This window comes from Bos javanicus, chromosome 25 (genome assembly GCF_032452875.1).
Source record: "Bos javanicus breed banteng chromosome 25, ARS-OSU_banteng_1.0, whole genome shotgun sequence".
Lineage (NCBI taxonomy): Eukaryota > Metazoa > Chordata > Mammalia > Artiodactyla > Bovidae > Bos > Bos javanicus.
Window position 1 is genome coordinate 22189230 of NC_083892.1, and position 19166 is coordinate 22208395.

The window sequence follows — 19166 nt, forward strand, 5'->3', positions numbered from 1 at the left end:
GTTATGAAGCCTCTTCAGTGAAGACAAAAGTCAAGAAGAGGTTACTTAAGGCTTGTTTCAGAGTGTGTCTTAAATTTACAAACCACTTTATATAACTGGAATTTTTTTTTACTATACTGAATCATAATCAGTACATCTGTAATTTGGTATTCCTTCTTACCTGCTGTGCTATAGATGTTTCTGATTTCCTTGCCTGAATAATGCTTCTGCTATATTAATGCCCTTTCCTAGTGATGCCTTTTTAAATTTTGTTTATGCCACATAGCTTATAAGATCTAAACTCCCTGACTAGGTATTTAACCCTGGCCCTCAGCAGTGTAGAGTCCTAACCACTGGACCACTAGGGTATTCCTAAGTGATTGCTTTTTTTAAAGCCCTGTATTTACAACATAATGATTTTGTCTTTTTCTAGGCTATATTTCTATTTTCTCCCTATAATACATTAGATGTTAGCTAACCAAAGAGAATGGTATTTGAGAAAGAGTGTCCTTTCTCTCAATTTAAATGTTTGTTTAGCTTATATCCATTACTTCTGTGTTTAAGGTAGAGGTTAGAGCAGAGGAGTGATAACCAGGAGAGAAATTTTACTTTTAAATTTCTTAAATTTAAAATTTACTTTTAAATTTCTTAATCTAAGAATAGAAGTGATGAGTAATGTGTGCTTGGAAAATAGTAGTGTAACTGAACACATATAAACCATCTTTTCAATTCATGGCCAAAAACTGGGTTCCTAACTGTGCTTTTGTTAATATTTAAAATCTTATACATAGGTATAAGGACAGCACTCTTGGAATCAGATGAACATACATGTCCAACATGTCATCAGAATGACGTCTCTCCTGACGCTTTAATTGCCAATAAGTTCTTACGACAGGTAGCTATATTTATATTCCTTTTTATGAAAATTTTTAAAAAATCTTTTGATTTAACTGTACTTGAGTAAATACTACATCTTTTTCTGCATTTTTATGTTTGGTGTCTATAGGCTGTTAATAACTTCAAAAATGAAACTGGTTATACGAAAAGACTAAGAAAACAGTTACCCCCACCCCCTCCCCCAATACCACCTCCAAGACCACTCATCCAGCGGAACCTACAGCCTCTGATGAGATCTCCAATATCAAGACAGCAAGATCCTCTGATGATTCCAGTGACATCTTCATCAACTCACCCGGCTCCGTCTATGTCTTCACTAACCTCTAATCAGTCTTCTTTGGCCCCTCCTGTCCCTGGAAATCCATCTTCTGCCCCAGCCCCCGTACCTGATATAACTGCAACAGTCTCCATATCAGTCCACTCAGAAAAATCAGATGGACCTTTTCGGTAAGTCTGTATTTCTCACTGTTAGGAAACAACTGAGACCAGAGATGGTTTTGTTTTTTTTTTTTTTTGTATATTGCTTAAATTGTTGTTTTATTGACTGGCAGCCTGTAGCATCCTACTGTATTCAGTAAGGTGGGTGACTTGTAAGAAACGGCTTAGTCTTTTGGAATTCCCTGGCAGTCCAGTGATTAGGACTTGGCTCTTGAATTGCTGGAGCCCGGGTTCAATCCCTTTTGGAGATCTGAGATCCCATAAGCCACACAGCATGGCCAAATGAAAAAAAAAGAAATGACTTAGTCTTACTGGAGGAATAAACAGATGAAGCAGATTCATTTGTAAATGATTAAATGTCCCAAAGTCAAAAACTATACAGATTGCCAGCAACCCCTCTTAAATGTTGAATAGTATCCCATAACAGCTTTGCAGTTCACAGGAGGGAGCGTTCACTTATGATCATAATGACGGTATTAAAAAACAGTAGATTTGAGTAGAACTAAGAATAGAGGGGACGGGATGAAACACTGGTAGAAAGGTCAGAAATAATTGTTTTGGAGCATAATTATGTAGGAGAGTAGCAAAACCTCACTTAAATCCTACTGCTTCTGAAATGAAAGGGACCTATGACTATATAGTCCAGTGGCTCTGTAAGTCCAAGTCTTAAAAAAATGAACCAGCTTTGAAAAATTAAGATGCCAGGGGTATTTTCCCAGAAGCAAAATTTTTAGGAGTAGGACCTTTACAAGTATACTAAAGAGATCCCTGCAAACTACTTGTATATATGGGATGGATAAACAACAAGATCCTACTGTACAGCACAGGAAACTTGAGTATCATGTCACAAATCATGATGAAAAAGAATAAAATCCCACTGATCTAGTTCAGCCTTTCATTTGATTAATAGTGGGAGTGGTCTTTTATAAACTGACTTACCTTAGAGTACCTTTTTGACTTACTAGAGCTGGAAGTAGAGTTTAACTCTAAATCCTTTTTTTCTCTTTTTGGTTTTGCAACTTTTTTTTTTTTAAGCTTTAATAGTCTTAAAACTGCACCAGTTTCTATCATTTCATAGATTGTACTTTTTACAAGATTCCTTCATCATACATTTTACTTACATATGAAGAACTCTTCCAAAGTCCAGTCTGGCTCATTTTCCCCAGAAGTTTACATCACCTTTGATTTAAGTCACTTTAATGCAAGTGTGATGGAGAACAGTGTTAGGAACAACAAGATGTAATTTAAAACTTTTTTTCCCGTTAATAATTTTTTAGTTACGTGCAAAAGGAAACCTTATAATCCTGTCATCACAGATTATGCATTCCTGAAGTAAGAATATTTGTGTACTGCAGACATTTTCTGCAGATCTATTATTTTTTGAACTCTGCAAGTGTTTCAGTTCAGTTCAGTCACTCAGTCGTGTCTGACTTTTGGGACCCCATGAATTGCAGCACACCAGGCCTCCCTGTCCATCACCAACTCCCGGAGTTCACCCAAACTCATGTCCATCAAGTTGGTGATGCCATCCAGCCATCTCATCCTCTACTGTCCCCTTTTCCTCCTGCCCCCAGTGCCTCCCAGCATCAGGGTCTTCTCCAGTAAGTCAATTCTTCGCATGAGGTGGCCAAAGTATTGGAGTTTCAGCTTCAGCATCAGTCCCTCCAGTGAACACGCAGGACTGATCTCCTTTAGGATGGACTGGTTGGACCTCCTTGCAGTCCAGGGGACTCTCAAGATCTCTCTTCCAACACCACAGTTCAAAAGCATCAATTCTTTGGTGCTCAGCTTTCTTCAGAATCCCGGCTCTCACATCCACACATGACCACTGGAAAAACCATAGCCTTGACAAAGTAATACCTCTGCTTTTCAATATGCTGTCTAGGTTGGTCATAACTTTTCTTCCAAGGCGTAAGCGTCTTTTAATTTCATGGCTGGAATCACCATCTGCAATGATTTTGGAGCCCAAAAAAAATAAAGTCTGACACTGTTTCCACTGTTTCCCCATCTATTTGCCATGAAGTGCCATCCAGCCATCTCATCCTCTATTGTCCCCTTCTCCTCCTGCCCCCAATCCCTCCCAGCATCAGAGTCTTTTCCAATGAGTCAACTCTTTGCATCAGGTGGCCAAAGTATTGGAGTTTCACCTTTAGCATCAGTCCTTCCAATGAACACCCAGGACTGATACCCTTTAGAATGGACTGGTTGGATCTCCTTGCAGTCCAAGGGAGCCCTCAGAAAATAAAGTCTGACACTGTTTCCACTGTTTCCCCATCTATTTCCCATGAAGTGATGGGACCAGATGCCATGATCTTTGTTTTCTGAATGTTGAGCTTTAAGCCAAGTTTTTCACTCTCCTTTCACTTTCATGAGGAGGCTATTCTTAGTTCCTCTTCACTTTCTGCCATAAGGGTGGTGTCATCTGCATATCTGAGGTTATTGATATTTCTCCCGGCAAGCTTGATTCCAGCTTGTGCTTCTTCCAGCCCACCATTTCTCATGATGTACTCTGCATAGAAGTTAAATAAGTAGGGTGACAGTATACAGCCTTGACATACTCCTTTTCCTATTTGGAACCAGTCTGTTGTTCCATGTCCAGTTCTAACTGTTGCTTCCTGACCTGCATATAGGCTTCTCAAGAGGCAGATCAGGTGGTCTGGTATTCCCATCTCTTTCAGAATTTTCCACAGTTTATTGTGATCCACACAGTCAAAGGCTTTGGCATAGTCAATAAAGCAGAAATAGATGTTTTTCTGGAACTCTATTGATTTTTTGATGATCCAGCGGATGTTGGCAATTTGATCTCTGGTTCCTCTGCCTTTTCTAAAACCAGCTTGAACATTAGGAAGTTCATGGTTCACATATTGCTGAAGCCTGGCTTGGAGAATTTTGAGCATTACTTTACTAGCGTGTGAGATGAGTGCAATTGTGCGGTAGTTTGAACATTCTTTGGCATTGCCTTTCTTTGGGATTGGCATGAAAACTTCCCTTTTCCAGTCCTGTGGCCACAGCTGAGTTTTCCAATTTGCTGGCATATTGAGTGCAGCACTTTCACAGCATCATCTTTCAGGATTTGAAATAGCTCCACTGGAATTCCATCACCTCCACTAGCTTTGTTCATAGTGATGCTCTCTAAGGCCCATTTGACTTCCCATTCCAGGATGTCTGGCTCTAGGTGAGTGATCACACCATCATGATTATCTGGGTCATGAAGATCTTTTTGTACAGTTCTCCTGTGTATTCTTGCCACCTCTTCTTAATATCTTCTGCTTCTGTTAGGTCCATACCATTTCTGTCCTTTATCGAGCCCATTTTTGCATGAAATGTTCCCTTGGTATCTCTGATTTTCTTGAAGAGATCTCTAGTCTTTCCCATTCTGTTGTTTTCCTCTATTTGCATTGATTGCTGAGGAAGGCTTTCTTATCTCCCCTTGCTATTCTTTGGAACTCTGTATTCAGATGCTTATATCTTTCCTTTTCTCCTTTGCTTTTTGCTTCTCTTCTTTTCACAGCTGTTTGTAAGGCCTCCCCAGATAGCCATTTTGCTTTTTTGCATTTGTTTTCCATGGGGATGGTTTTTATCCCTGTCTCCTGTACAATGTCACGAACCTCTGTCCATAGTTCATCAGGCACTCTATCAGATGTAGTCCCTTACATCTATTTCTCACTTCCACTATATAATCATAAGGGATTTGATTTAAGTCATACCTGAATGGTCTAGTGGTTTTCCCCACTTTCTTCAATTTAAGTCTGAATTTGGCAATAAAGAGTTCATGATCTGAGCCACAGTCAGCTCTCAGTCTTGTTTTTGCTGACTGTATAGAGCTCCTCCATCTTTGGCTGCAAAGAATATAATCAATCTGATTTCGGTGTTGACCATCTGGTGATGTCCATGTGTAGAGTCTTCTCTTGTGTTGTTGGAAGAGGGTGTTTGATATGACCAGTGCGTTCTCTTGGCAAAACTCTATTAGCCTTTTCCCTGTTTCATTCCATACTCCAAGGCCAAATTTGCCTGTTATTCCAGGTGTTTCTTGACTTCCTACTTTTGCATTCCAGTCCCTTATAATGAAAAGGACATCTGTTTTGGGTGTTAGTTCTAGAAAGCCTTGTAGGTCTTCATAGAGCCATTCAACTTCAGCTTCTTCAGCGTTACTGGTTGGGGCACAGGCTTGAATTACTGTGATATTGAATGGTTTGCCTTGGAAACGAACAGAGATCATTCTGTCATTTTTGAGGTTGCATCCAAGTACTGCATTTCGGACTCTTTTTGTTGACCATGATGGCTACTCCATTTCTTCTAAGGGTTCCTGCCCACAGTAGTAGATATAATGGTCATCTGAGTTAAATTCACCCATTCCAGTCCATTTTAGTTTGCTGATTCCTAGAATGTCGACGTTCACTCTTGCCATCTCCTGTTTGACCACTTCCAATTTGCCTTGATTCGTGGACCTGACATTCCAGGTTCCTATGCAGTATTGCTCTTTACAGCATCGGGCCTTGCTTCGATCACCAGTCACATCCACAGCTGGGTATTGTTTTTGCTTTGGCTCCATCCCTTCATTCTTTCTGGAGTTATTTCTCCACTGATCTCCAGTAGCATATTGAGTACCTACCAACCCAGGGAGTTTCCCTTTCAGTATCCTATCATTTTGCCTTTTCATACTGTTCATGGGGTTCTCAAGGCAAGAAAAGTGAAGTGGTTTGCCATTCCCTTCTCCAGTGGGCCACATTCTGTCAGATCTCTCCATCATGACCCTCCCATCTTGGGTGGCCCCACACAGCATGGCTTAGTTTCATTGAGTTAGACAAGGCTGTGGTTCTTGTGATCAGATTGGCTAGTTTTCTGTGATTATGGTTTCAGTGTGTCTGCCCTCTGATGCCCTCTTGCAACACCTACCATCTTACTTGGGTTTCTCTTACCTTAGATGTGGGGTATCTCTTCACAGCTGCTCCAGCAAAGTGCAGCTGCTGTCCCTTACCTTGGACGAGGGGTATCTCCTCACTGGCCCACCCTCCTGACCTTGAACATGGAGTAGCTCCTCTCGGCCCTCCTTTGCGCGCGCAGCCACTGCTCCTTGGACGTGCGGTGGCTCCTCTCCGCAAGTGTTTGAGGCCTTTAAATCTGACTCAATCTTTGGAATAATAGAATTTTTCTTCAAAAATATGGAAAATATTCTCATTGAAATTTAAGGCACACAGCGTGCTGATTTGACTTACACATATTGTGAAATAATTACTGCAGTAGGATCAGCTAACATCCATCTTCTCACCTAAATACAGTAAGTGGAAAAAAGAGTTCTCACCTCCTTGTGATGAGAAGTCTTAGGATTTAATCTCTCTTAACAGCTTTCCAGTATACCATACAGCTGTGTTACCTACAGTCATCATGTTGTACATTGCATCCTGAGTACTTATCTTACATAACTGGAAGTTTGTACCTTTAATTCTTTATTTGTAATGACCTTTTAATGTTGTTGTAAATTATTTTATTTTCTAGGGATTCAGATAATAAAATACTGCCAGCTGCAGCACTTGCATCAGAACATTCAAAGGGAGCTTCTTCAATTGCAATTACTGCTCTTATGGAAGAGAAGGTAAGTTTCATTGGCTTTTAAATTTGGAGACCTTTTTATATTATTATAGTAGTTTTTTGTTTTGTTTTTTAACTATTTGTGTTTTTTTCTAAAGGGTTACCAGGTGCCTGTACTTGGAACCCCCTCTTTGCTTGGACAGTCATTATTGCATGGACAATTGATCCCCACAACTGGTGAGTATAAAATCATTTTGGTTTGAACTTTTTCCCTTAAAAAATAATTTTAGCTTTATTCAGCATATAATTGTATATTTAGTTGTTCTTATTCTTTTGTCCAAGGTCCAGTAAGAATAAATGCTGCTCGTCCAGGTGGTGGTCGACCAGGTTGGGAACAGTAAGTATATGTTTCACATAATCTTCAGATGATTGCTTTCAAACCAGAGATAGAAATTACAATCTAAGTAGTGTGTTGCTGAGTGTCTTTTATTATAAACTCTCTTATATGCCGTAGTTTACAGTTTTTATGTAAAATGTCACAAACTCAAGACTATATGAAGAATTATTTTCTAAAAGAATGTGTTTTCTAAAATAAATATAAACTTATAAATTCTTTTTAAAGTGTATCAATCACAAAATTTCTCATTTTGAATAGTTCAGTTAATTAAATTCTATTACATATTAAAATCTATGAAGTTTGAGCGACATGCTTTGTGAACAGTCCCTGTAATAAGTCCTTCCTCCTCTCAGAAGAAAAAGCAAAAAATTCTATAGGGTATAATTTTTTATGGCATTAAAAATCAGATTTGTTTATTGTTTTATATAATATTTATGTTTATATAGCTCATATATTTAATTTATATAAACTGGCTTATATTCTAAAACTTTGATCTTTTTGTTTGAAAGATAAATCAGACTCATTATAGAAAAAGTATGTTAAGAGTGTATCAGTAGAAAAGGCTTCCCTGGTGGCTCAGATGGTGAAGAATCTGCCTGCAGTGTGGGAGACCCAGGTTCAATGCCTGGATTGGGACGATTTCCCTGGAGAAGGGAATGGCTACCCACTCCAGTATTCTTGCCTGAAGAATTACATAGACAGAAGATCCTGGTGGGCTGAAGTCCATGAAGTCACAGAGTCAGCCATGACTGAGTGACTAACACACACACATACAAATCTATCAGTAGAAAGAATACAGGATTTGAAGACAGATCTGGGTTTGAATCCCAGCTCCTGCATTTACTAGCTGTATGACAGTGAGTGTGTGATTATACTTCTCAGCCTCCATTGCCTCATCTGTAGAATTGGAATGGTGCTACTTACCTCACATGTCAGACACCTCCACATAGTTCCCAGCAGATAAAAGGACTCTTTTCCTTTTCTGTAACAGTTAAGTTCAAGGCTTCCCTGGTGGCTCATTGGTGAAGAACCCACCTGCCAACGCAGGGTTCTGATGCCTGGTCCGGGGACATCCCACATGCCTAGGACCAACCAAGCCCATACACCACAGCTGTTGAGCCTGTGTTCTCTAGAGCCCAGGAACTGCAACTGCTGAGCCCAGGGTTCGTAACTGCTGAAGTACATGCGCCCTAGAGTCCATGCTGTGCAACAGGAGAAGCCACCCCAGTGAGAAGCCTGCACACTGCCACAAAGACCAGCCCCTGCTCCCCACAAGCAGAGAAGAGCCCGAGCAGCAATCCAGCACAGCCAATAAATAAATACTTAACTTTTTTTAAGTACATGGGATCTTTTTAAAAAAAAAACACACAGTTCAAAGTAACGTTATAAAATGCTAATTAAAATGTACTACATGAAGTTTATATTGAGGCTTCATTGTTTATAATGTTAATCAGAAAAAATATTCAGGTACATATAATGCTTGCTCATATCTCTCTATCTGGAACAAGCAAGAATCAGGGAGTAAGGAAAAGTTTCCAGAATAGTTAAAAAATAGGTGTCTTAAAGTCTATGCACCAAAAGATCATGTATTATACTCAAGCCTATTTTATCTTTCCACACAGTTCCAACAAACTTGGATACTTGGTTTCTCCACCACAGCAAATTAGAAGAGGAGAGAGAAGCTGCTACAGGTAGGCTTGCTAAAAGTCGTGAATAACAGTAATCTGATGACACACTGAAAAATACAGCAAAAATTAAAGCATAGCAGTGGCAAGGGGAATGAGTTCATTTGGTTTGCAGATACCTCACTTAAATCTTGAGTTGCGCTTGAGAGGCCTATAAAAGAATAGGTTACATTTAGTATTTTAAATATTGGTTTTTTAAGGCTACATCTTTGCTACTCCTTCTTAAGGACTACTTTCTCCTTGTCAGCACATAGCAGAATATTGGCTTATCTCTGTTGAGTGTAGAGGGAAGTCAGTAAAGCCTATACAATGTTTAAGATGTTGTCATTAATTTAAAGTGAATGTTAACCAGTTCAACTCCTAATGTGAAGAAGAATTGCACATATTTCTCTCCTAGACTCAGTTGTCCCAGTCTTCTGCCATCTTTTCTTCTAAAAGAAGAGACAGGAGATTGTTAGGGACCCTTGCTCTGGAGATACACAAGCAGTGTCAATCTAAGAAGTAACCCATATAAGTTTTACTCTCTAGGTCATTCTTAAGGATATCTTCTAGTGCACCAAAGGGAATTGCTAAGCTTATGAAGGATAACTACTGTTTTGTTGCTAAATCACGTATTTAATAGGATATTTACTAAATCAGACTCTCTGAAAAGAGGCTTAAAATCTAAACCCCTACTGCTGCTGTTGTATACCAGTTACCTGTAATTTAAAGATCCTTTTAAAAAGCTTAACAGAAATAAGCCCACTTTTTTTTTTTTAAACCACTGTTTCTTTGATGAGGCAGAATTTTAGCACTTAATTTTAACTGTGTGAGAATAAAACAGATTTTCAGTTACTGATTACAACTGTTAAACTAATAATTGTTCTAGTTTGAAGGGTCTTTACATATTTACTCAAAAAGATTATAGGAAGTGGGTTTTCTTCATTTTAACTTGATCTTGGAAGGCATTTTGGGGAGAACCAGATCACAGGCTTTAACCTATCAGCTCCTTTAAATGATGGATTAGGAAGTAACAAGAGATCATTGTGAAGTGATAATTGGAACTTCACAAGAGAACATAGTGTCTCCATATAAAGAAGGCCTTGTAAACGTATATCCTCTCAGTCCCTAACTGGCCTGAAAAGTTGTTTTTAACATGTGAATGATGTTACCTTTACATTCAGTTTATATCAGTGTCCTGATGCTTATTTAAATAGTTTTGGGATAGAAAAGATAAGCTTCCTTATCTCAGATGCTTTAATATCTTGGAATTATTTTTCCAGAAGTATAAACCGTGGACGACACCACAGCGAAAGATCACAGAGAACTCAAGGCCCGTCACTGCCAGCGACTCCAGTGTTTGTGCCTGTCCCACCCCCTCCCTTGTATCCGCCTCCTCCCCACACACTTCCTCTCCCAGGTGTTCCTCCACCACAGTTCTCTCCTCAGTTTCCTCCTGGCCAGCCACCACCTGCTGGGTATAGTGTTCCCCCTCCAGGGTTTCCTCCAGCTCCAACCAATTTATCTGCACCTTGGGTGTCATCTGGAGTACAGACTGCTCATTCTAATACCATCCCAACAACACAAGCACCACCTTTGTCCAGGGAAGAATTCTATAGAGAGCAACGACGACTAAAAGAAGAGTAAGTGTTCTAATTTGAAATTACTCTACACGTTCATTTTCTGATGTAACATTAAACAGGTATCTTTGGAAGCATTTTCCAGTGTTTCCAGTTAGTGTAAGAAAAATCACCTAAAACTTAAACCAAGTCATACAAGCAACTTCCTCAGGGATTCCTAGTTATTTATAGTTTTAAAGTGGAAAACTAATGGCAATTTCATTCATTTCATTCATAATCTAATTACATTTGTCTTGTTAGTTTTCTTAAATGGTTTTTGTTAACTTTCACTCTTTAACTTTATTTTACTAGGGAAAAGAAAAAGTCCAAGCTAGATGAGTTTACAAATGATTTTGCTAAGGAATTGATGGAATACAAAAAGATTCAAAAGGAGCGTAGGCGCTCATTTTCCAGGTTAGTGTTTTGCAAGCCTTCACAACAGAATTGCAAATGGGACTTTGAATATCCAGGGATTAGCTATGGATATAAATAACATCACAGTTATGGAATTTTTCTGATTCGGTCTAGGTTTATAGAAATGGAAATGTAGCTTATTTCCCAGTATCTGTTTATGGAAATAATATCTCACTGTAAATTCTATTGTGTAGAACTAGCAGTTATGGGGATTAAATTACCCTTGTCCCTTGAAGTTATTTATAGTATGAAAAAAATTGGGAAATGTTTATAGAAGGAAAGAAATAGGGGAGTAGCCGAAGAATACATTTCTGAGGACCCTCTTAAGGCTACAGCTTTCTGCTGGAACATTAACCTGTGTAATTATGAAATAACAGTAGACTACAAATTGCTTTATTGATAGAAAAACTGAATTATAAAAATTCCCTAGAAGCTTGTTTAGAAGACTTCTTTTTTAAGCTTATGCTCAAAATATGGTTCCTTTTAAAGCTAGACTGTTGGCCAATAAAGGACAAAAAGAGAAAAATCAGTGCTACTTAAAATAATCAGATAGGAAGTAAAATTTAAATTTAATTGGCGTTTTGTCTAGTGTTGATTAGCTCATATAATTCACAGTACATTAATGCACTTCACTCTAATTATTAAGACTTCACTTTTGTTTTGCAACAAGTGATTGCTCTGATCTTTGTGTACTTTATTCCATTCCAGTAGAGGTCACTGTGCCTCTTTAATCATCTAAGATGAAACTTGATATAAAGAAATATGGAACCATGAGGAGAACATACTTGAATGCAAGAATCTGTATTTTATTTAGTATATATTTCTCAACTATCAATTATTGTTTTGTTTTTGTTTTTTTTTTAGGTCCAAGTCTCCCTATAGTGGTTCATCCTATTCAAGAAGTTCATATACTTATTCTAAATCAAGATCTGGTTCAACGCGGTCACGTTCTTATTCTCGATCATTTAGCCGCTCACATTCTCGTTCCTATTCACGATCACCTCCATACCCCAGAAGAGGCAGAGGAAAGAGTCGAAATTACCGTTCACGGTCTAGATCGCACGGGTATCATCGATCTAGGTCAAGGTCACCTCCATATAGACGGTATCACTCACGATCAAGATCTCCTCAAGCATTTAGGGGACAGTCTCCTAATAAACGTAATGTACCTCAAGGAGAAACAGAGCGTGAATATTTTAACAGATTCAGAGAAGTTCCACCACCTTATGACATGAAAGCTTATTATGGGAGGAGTGTTGACTTTAGAGACCCATTTGAGAAAGAACGTTATCGAGAATGGGAGAGAAAATATCGAGAGTGGTATGAAAAATACTACAAAGGCTTTGCTACTGGAGCACAGCCTAGACCATCAGCAAATAGAGAGAACTTTTCTCCAGAAAGATTTTTACCACTTAACCTTAGGAATTCTCCCTTCACAAGAGGCCGCAGAGAGGATTACTCTGGTGGACAGAGTCATAGAAGTCGAAATGTAGGTGGCAACTATCCAGAAAAGCTTTCATCGAGAGACAGTCACAATCAGAAGGATAATACAAAGTCAAAAGACAAGGAAGGTGAAAATGCTCCAGGGGATGGTAAAGGAAATAAACATAAGAAACATCGAAAAAGAAGAAAGGGGGAAGAAAGTGAAGGCTTTCTGAACCCAGAGTTACTAGACACTTCTAGGAAATCAAGAGAGCCTACAAGTGGTGAGGAAAATAAAACAGACTCATTGTTTGTTCTCCCAAGTAGAGATGATGCTACACCTGTTAGAGATGAACCAATGGATGCTGAATCCATTACTTTTAAATCAGTGTCTGAAAAAGACAAGAGAGAAAAAGATAAACCTAAAGCAAAAGGTGACAAGACCAAACGGAAAAATGATGGATCTACTGTATCCAAAAAAGAAACTGTTGTAAAACCTGCTAAAGGACCCCAAGAAAAACTAGATGGAGAGCGTGAAAAATCTCCTCGATCTGAACCTCCACTTAAAAAAGCCAAAGAGGAGACCCCGAAGACTGACAATGTGAAATCATCATCTTCCTCTCAAAAAGATGAAAAGACGGTTGGTACCCCCAGAAAAGCTCACTCAAAGTCAGTAAAGGAGCACCAGGAGACAAAACCAGTCAAAGAGGAAAAAGTGAAGAAGGACTACTCCAAAGACATCAAGTCAGAGAAGGTAGCTAGTAAGGAAGAAAAGGCCAGGAAGCCTAATGAGAAAAGTAAACCACTTGATAGCAAGGGAGAAAAAAGGAAGAGAAAAACTGAAGAAAAAAGTGTAGATAAAGATTTTGAGTCATCTTCAATGAAAATCTCTAAATTAGAAGTAACTGAAATAGTGAAACCATCACCCAAGCGCAAAATGGAGCTTGATATTGAAAAGATGGATAGGACACCTGAAAAAGACAAAATTTCATCATCAGCTGCTCCAGCCAAAAAAATCAAGCTTAACAGAGAAACTGGTAAAAAAATTGGAAGTACAGAAAATGTATCTAACACAAAAGAACCCTCTGAAAAATTGGAATCAACATCTGGCAAAGTGAAACAAGAAAAAGTCAAAGGAAAGGTCAGGCGGAAAGTGACTGGAACTGAAGGATCCAGCTCAACACTTGTGGATTATACCAGGTATCTGATAATTGGGGAGGGGTGGGGTGGGGGAGGGTTGCATTGTGGATTATACCAGGTAGCTGATAATGGCAGGGGTGAAAAAAGGAGAATATGTTTCTTAAGAATGTATTGATGTTAGGGGTTAGCTGGTTACTCTTGTCTTTGAGGATAACAATTGTTAAAAGATAACAGATGTTAAGCAGATTTTGGGAGTGAGCCACACTTACTTTTATGTAATCATATACACATATCTTAGAGCAGAGTAAGTGGGCTTTTGAAACTTGAAAGGGCATTTATTATATTTAAGTTAAGTCTTTTTATACTCATCAGTGTTTAACAGTTAGGAGTTCTTCATTGAATAAAAAATATTTTAATTCTTTTTAGTACCAGTTCGACTGGAGGCAGTCCTGTGCGGAAATCTGAAGAAAAAACAGATACAAAGCGAACTGTCATTAAAACAATGGAAGAATATAATAATGACAACACAGCTCCTGCTGAAGATGTTATTATTATGATCCAGGTTCCCCAATCCAAATGGGATAAAGATGACTTTGAATCTGAAGAAGAAGATGTTAAATCCACCTCACAGCCTGTATCAAGTGTAGGAAAACCTGCCAGTGTTATAAAAAATGTTAGCACTAAACCACCAAATGCAATCAAGTATACTGAAAAAGAAAGTGAATCATCAGAGAAAATTCAGAAACTCGCCAAGGAAGTGAGCCATGAAACTGCACAGCATGAGGTCAAAAGTTCAAAAAACTCTGCATCTAGTGAAAAAGGGAAAACCAAAGATCGAGATCACTCAGTATTGGAAAAGGAAAACCCAGAAAAGAGAAAGAACAACAGCACTCAGCCAGAGAAAGATAGTAATCTGGACCGTCTGAATGAGCAAGGAAATTTTAAAAGTCTGTCTCAGTCTTCCAAAGAGACTAGAACTTCTGGGAAAGAAGATAAGCATGATTCCATTCGAGGGTCCTCAAATAAAGACTTCACTCCCAACAGAGACAAAAAAACAGATTATGACAACAGAGAGTATTCAAGTTCCAAACGTAGAGATGAAAGGAATGAATTAACAAGAAGAAAAGACTCTCCTTCTCGGAGTAAAGACTCTGCATCTGGACAAAAAACTAAGCCAAGGGAGGAGAGAGATTTGCCTAAAAAAGGAACAGGAGATTCCAAAAAAAGTAATTCTAGTCCCACGAGAGACAAAAAACCTCATGATCATAAAGCCACTTATGATACTAAACGCTTAAGTGAAGAGACAAAATCTGTAGATAAAAATCCCTGTAAAGATCGTGAGAAACATATGTTAGAGGCAAAGAACAGTAAAGAGTCAAGTGGCAATAAATCACTTAGTATACTTAACCCACCTGACCCACAGATTGAGAAAGAGCCAGTTACTGGGCAAATTGATAAGAACACCATCAAGCCTAAGCCCCAGTTAAGTCACTCCTCTCGACTGTCCTCTGACTTAACTAGAGAAACTGATGAAGCTGCTTTTGAACCAGACTATAATGAAAGTGACAGTGAAAGCAATGTGTCTATAAAAGAGGAAGAAACTGCAGGAAAGGTTTCTAAAGAACTGAAAGATAAAGTAGTGGAGAAAGCAAAGGAGAGCCTGGACACGGCAGCAGTCAGCCAGGCAGGCGTCACCAGGAGCCAGAGTCAGAGCAGCCCGAGTGTCAGTCCAAGCAGAAGTCACAGCCCTTCTGGAAGCCAAACCCGGAGCCACAGCAGCAGTGCCAGCTCTGCAGAAAGTCAGGACAGCAAGAAGAAGAAGAAAAAGAAGGAAAAGAAAAAGCACAAGAAACATAAAAAGCATAAGAAGCATAAGAAGCATGCAGGCACTGAAGCAGAATTGGAAAAAAGCCAAAAACACAAACATAAGAAAAAGAAGTCAAAGAAGAGCAAAGATAAAGAAAAGGAGAAGGAGAAGGATGACCAAAAAGTGAAATCTGTCACTGTGTAGAAGGGCAGATTTTTAAAAATTGACTTAATTCCTAAGTCATCTGTATTAAATTTTGTTATAATGTAAAGAGATTCAAGCCTTGTAAATAATGATACAGAAGACCCTGTGCTGCACTTAAAATATTGCTGCTTGATTATTTGATTTTTACATCAGAGCTTTATAACACGAACTTTTGTACAGAATTGTGAGTTGTGACCATGTAACATGAGAGGTTTTGCTAGGGCCTATTATTTTTAACCACCATTAATTAGTTGGGGTGGAGTTTACTGTACTGTGAAATTTTCACATTTGAATTTTTTTAATTGCCTGGCAAAAGCTGATATCAGTTCTAAAATATCAGCAGAATGATTTGCTGAATTCATTACAACCCTGTTATGTCACTTTTTGATTACAATAAAAGTTTTCAGTAAACTTTTCAAATGTTGAATGATTGCCTTATTTGAAGGAAAGTGTGTCATGACTTCACTTCCCTCTTCCATTTCCCTATTTAAAGTATCCTTTGAGTCTTTAGTATAAACTGAACTGTATGTATAAAATCCTGAAGTAAACATGGAAGATATACTTCATTTGTTGGCTGATAAAAGGTGGCCAGAAACAAGGAATCGTGGTTAATTTGATTTCTGGTTGAATAAGTCTTAAAGTTCTAGATCGCACTTACCATACGTGGCCTATCCAATCTGTGTCCAGCAGCGAGTAGTAATAGGTCCAGAAGCAGTAGGTAGAGACTACAATGGATCTCCTTAATGGCTCTGGTTCAGGAAGTTTATTGTGGGCAATAAAAAGCTATTGAAAAGATGTTGGGAGCTAGGGTAAGATTGGTACTTTAGAAATACGGCTGTGTAAATAGAGATTAAGAAGACAGTGGCTAAAAGGAAAAGAGACTAGTTCTAGTGTGAGGTAATGATCCTGAAATACTTTGGTCCAGGGCACTGGACTGGTAGTGAGAGAACAGGTTTACATTAGCAGCAACTCAGTTCATTTCCTTGATATTATTTCCAAAGTGTACCATATTTACAGTCTTGTATGTTGCTGTTGGTACTCGGTTTTAGGTGGTATACAAACATACGTGAGGATGTTTTCTAATGCAGCATTTAATACGTAAGGAAAAACATTAAGTGATTGAAAGCATGTAAGGGTAATAACGAAAATGCTGTTCACATCAGGAAAGCCATTCAGGACTGAGTTAAGCTTGGGGAGATGTTGCCTTTAAGTGAAACCAACTTGACTTGTAAAGAGCTCTTTTGCTGTGATTCTTAAGTCACTCTTTTTATTTCCAGACATCTCCATCACGGGGGAGTTCACCCACAGCTCGCCTCACCCCTTTCCAAGCTCACAACGGTCCCCTTGTGCTTTTAGATAGTCCAGCAAGACCACACTCCATTCTTATTAATCTCGGCCCCACATCTAGACCATATCGCCCACATTCACTGAGGACTTTGGCTTCTAGAACTCACTTTTTATCATACATTCTATCATACGAGGTCAGTTTCATTACCTGGATGCATTGTTAATAATTCACTTTGAGCTCAACTGGCCTTCACTTTAATTGCAGTCCACTCCTATGACAATTTTCTTGAGTTAATCACCACCCGTCACCATACCCATCTTAAAATTTCAACTCCAGTGTGTCATCTGCAACCTACTTTTTTAGCTACTTTCCCTATTGGCCTTATTTAGACCTGAGGTTTCAACTCATCCCTTAGTCACTTACTGGCTTTCCTTCTATAGCTGCCTGTATCGCATCATTTCAACCACATGCTAACACTCCCCAAACCTGCTCACCCTTACCCATCTTGCTTATCTAAACAGCTCAGTCCCCAAAACTAGATACAGGTGCTGATAACTGCTGCTTAACAATTAAAAGGCTTGAAAGAAAGTTGAAGAAATAACTGCCAGGCACTGTGCTAGGTGCAGGCCTTACTTGACCCTTGAGAATGCTAATGACTCATGTTTAGTGCTGCTTTGAGCAGGAAGCTCCGCTGCCTGTGAGGATCAGCCCAACCCAGAGTACTCTAGTGCCTAACTAGTCCACCTAAGTAACCCCTGCCATTTGGAGTTGGACATGTGAAAGCCACCTATCTTTGCTGGTTTCCGAAAAGGTCATGTTCTGTCTTTCTCAATTGACTGTTTGCTCTGGCTGGAATTTCCTTCCTCCTCGTATCACAAGTTTCTACCCATTGTTTGAGAGTTAGCTTGATTGTTTTGAGTCCTCAGGGTTGCCTGCCTACCTCAAAATAACACCCTCAGGACACAATTGCATCACCGAATAGGCTATAGTATTATTAACTCTCCAGAGTGCTTACTATGAACTGTCTGATCTCCACTGCATCATGGAAGCCAGCAATATGTCAGCTTTTTTAAAGACGGGAATATAAGTTTTGAGCCCCTATGGGTCTGGGAGATAGTGTCCTTCCAATGACCAGGTGCTTTAGTGTGCCAAGGATAGACAAAGCCTTACAATTAAGGGTTGAAAAGTAGCTCCTTTACTAGTCTCAGCATGCCAAATGAAGAAAGCTAATCCCCTCCAAGATGTTTAAGGCAGGGATTCAGAGAAGGTAGGCAACTAGTTTTAATGGTTTGTTTATTCTGATTTCTGCAAGTGTCCCCAGCTATGTCTTGTCCACTTTTTCCTGTCTTCTTTGAGTGAGCTCTGTTCTTACTGTACAAAACTGTACAGAACAGAACCTCTGATTTGGAACCTTCATTAAAGTCCTTTTACACTACTGCCATTAAGCCGGCTTCCGTGGGTTTCTTAGCAACAGTGAAAACCTCACTAGCACACATACACACAGCGTATCCTGCTTTGTTTTTTTATATACCATGTGCTTAAGTCGCTCAGTCATGTCCGACACTGCAACCCCATGGACTGTGTAACCCACCAGGCTCCTCTGTCCTTGGGATTTTATAGGCAAGAATACTGGAGTGGGTTGCCATTTCCTCCTCCAGGGGATCTTCCCGACCCAGGATTCAAACCTGCATCTCCTGTGTCTCCTGCATTGCAGGTGGATTCTTTACCTGCTGAGCCATCAAGGAATCACATCCTTTTGATTTTTAAGAATCGAGAATGATTTTGAAATAAGTGAATAAACCATATAAATCCTTGATAAAGGATAATGTGGAGCTGCTATAAATGAATAACAGGTATACAGTATGAAAGAAATGGGGTTAACAGGAAAATTCAAGATTTCATGCGTGGACTTCCCTGGTCGTCCAGTGGTTAAGAATCCACCTGTCTGTGCAGGGAACCTGAGTTTGATCCCTGGTCAAGGAAGATCTCACATGCTGTGAAACAGTTAAGCGCTCTGGCCACAACCGTTGAGCCCACATGCTGTAACTACTGAAACCCACGCTCCACAACAAGAGAAGGCACCACAATGAGAAGCACAAGCAGGGCAACGAAGAGTAGCCCCTGCTTGCCACGTGCAGCAACAAAGACCAGGTGCAACCAAAATAATGATCTCGTGAATTTTTTCAGCAACTTCAAGTGTTTATACCAGGGCTTTCTTTGTTGACTTTGAGATTATTTTTAGTGTCATGTTAAAAGGATTTTAAAACAGTTACTGATAATTTCATTATGCACTTGGGTGAACAGTGATTTTTTTTTTTAACCAACACCAACATGAATCTTTTCCACTGTGCAGTGTGGCTATTTAGTA

At 39.2% G+C, this 19166-nt stretch overlaps 1 protein-coding gene across 2 annotated transcripts in view; it reads left to right on the top strand.

The window, feature by feature from the left end:
- RBBP6 (RB binding protein 6, ubiquitin ligase) overlaps positions 1-15930 on the top strand; it is a 34499-nt gene extending 18569 nt beyond the window's left edge. Inside the window, exons 9-18 of one of the 2 annotated variants that reach the window (XM_061401450.1) lie at positions 771-874; positions 986-1323; positions 6811-6907; positions 7002-7080; positions 7186-7240; positions 8863-8931; positions 10188-10547; positions 10836-10937; positions 11802-13559; positions 13926-15930. In XM_061401450.1, coding sequence (XP_061257434.1) covers positions 771-874; positions 986-1323; positions 6811-6907; positions 7002-7080; positions 7186-7240; positions 8863-8931; positions 10188-10547; positions 10836-10937; positions 11802-13559; positions 13926-15510 — 4547 coding nt within the window. In that variant the 3' untranslated portion in view covers positions 15511-15930. The remainder of the gene's footprint in view (positions 1-770; positions 875-985; positions 1324-6810; positions 6908-7001; positions 7081-7185; positions 7241-8862; positions 8932-10187; positions 10548-10835; positions 10938-11801; positions 13560-13925) is intronic. The other variant, XM_061401451.1, reaches the window with a different exon arrangement.
- The last annotated feature ends 3236 nt before the right edge of the window (positions 15931-19166 follow it).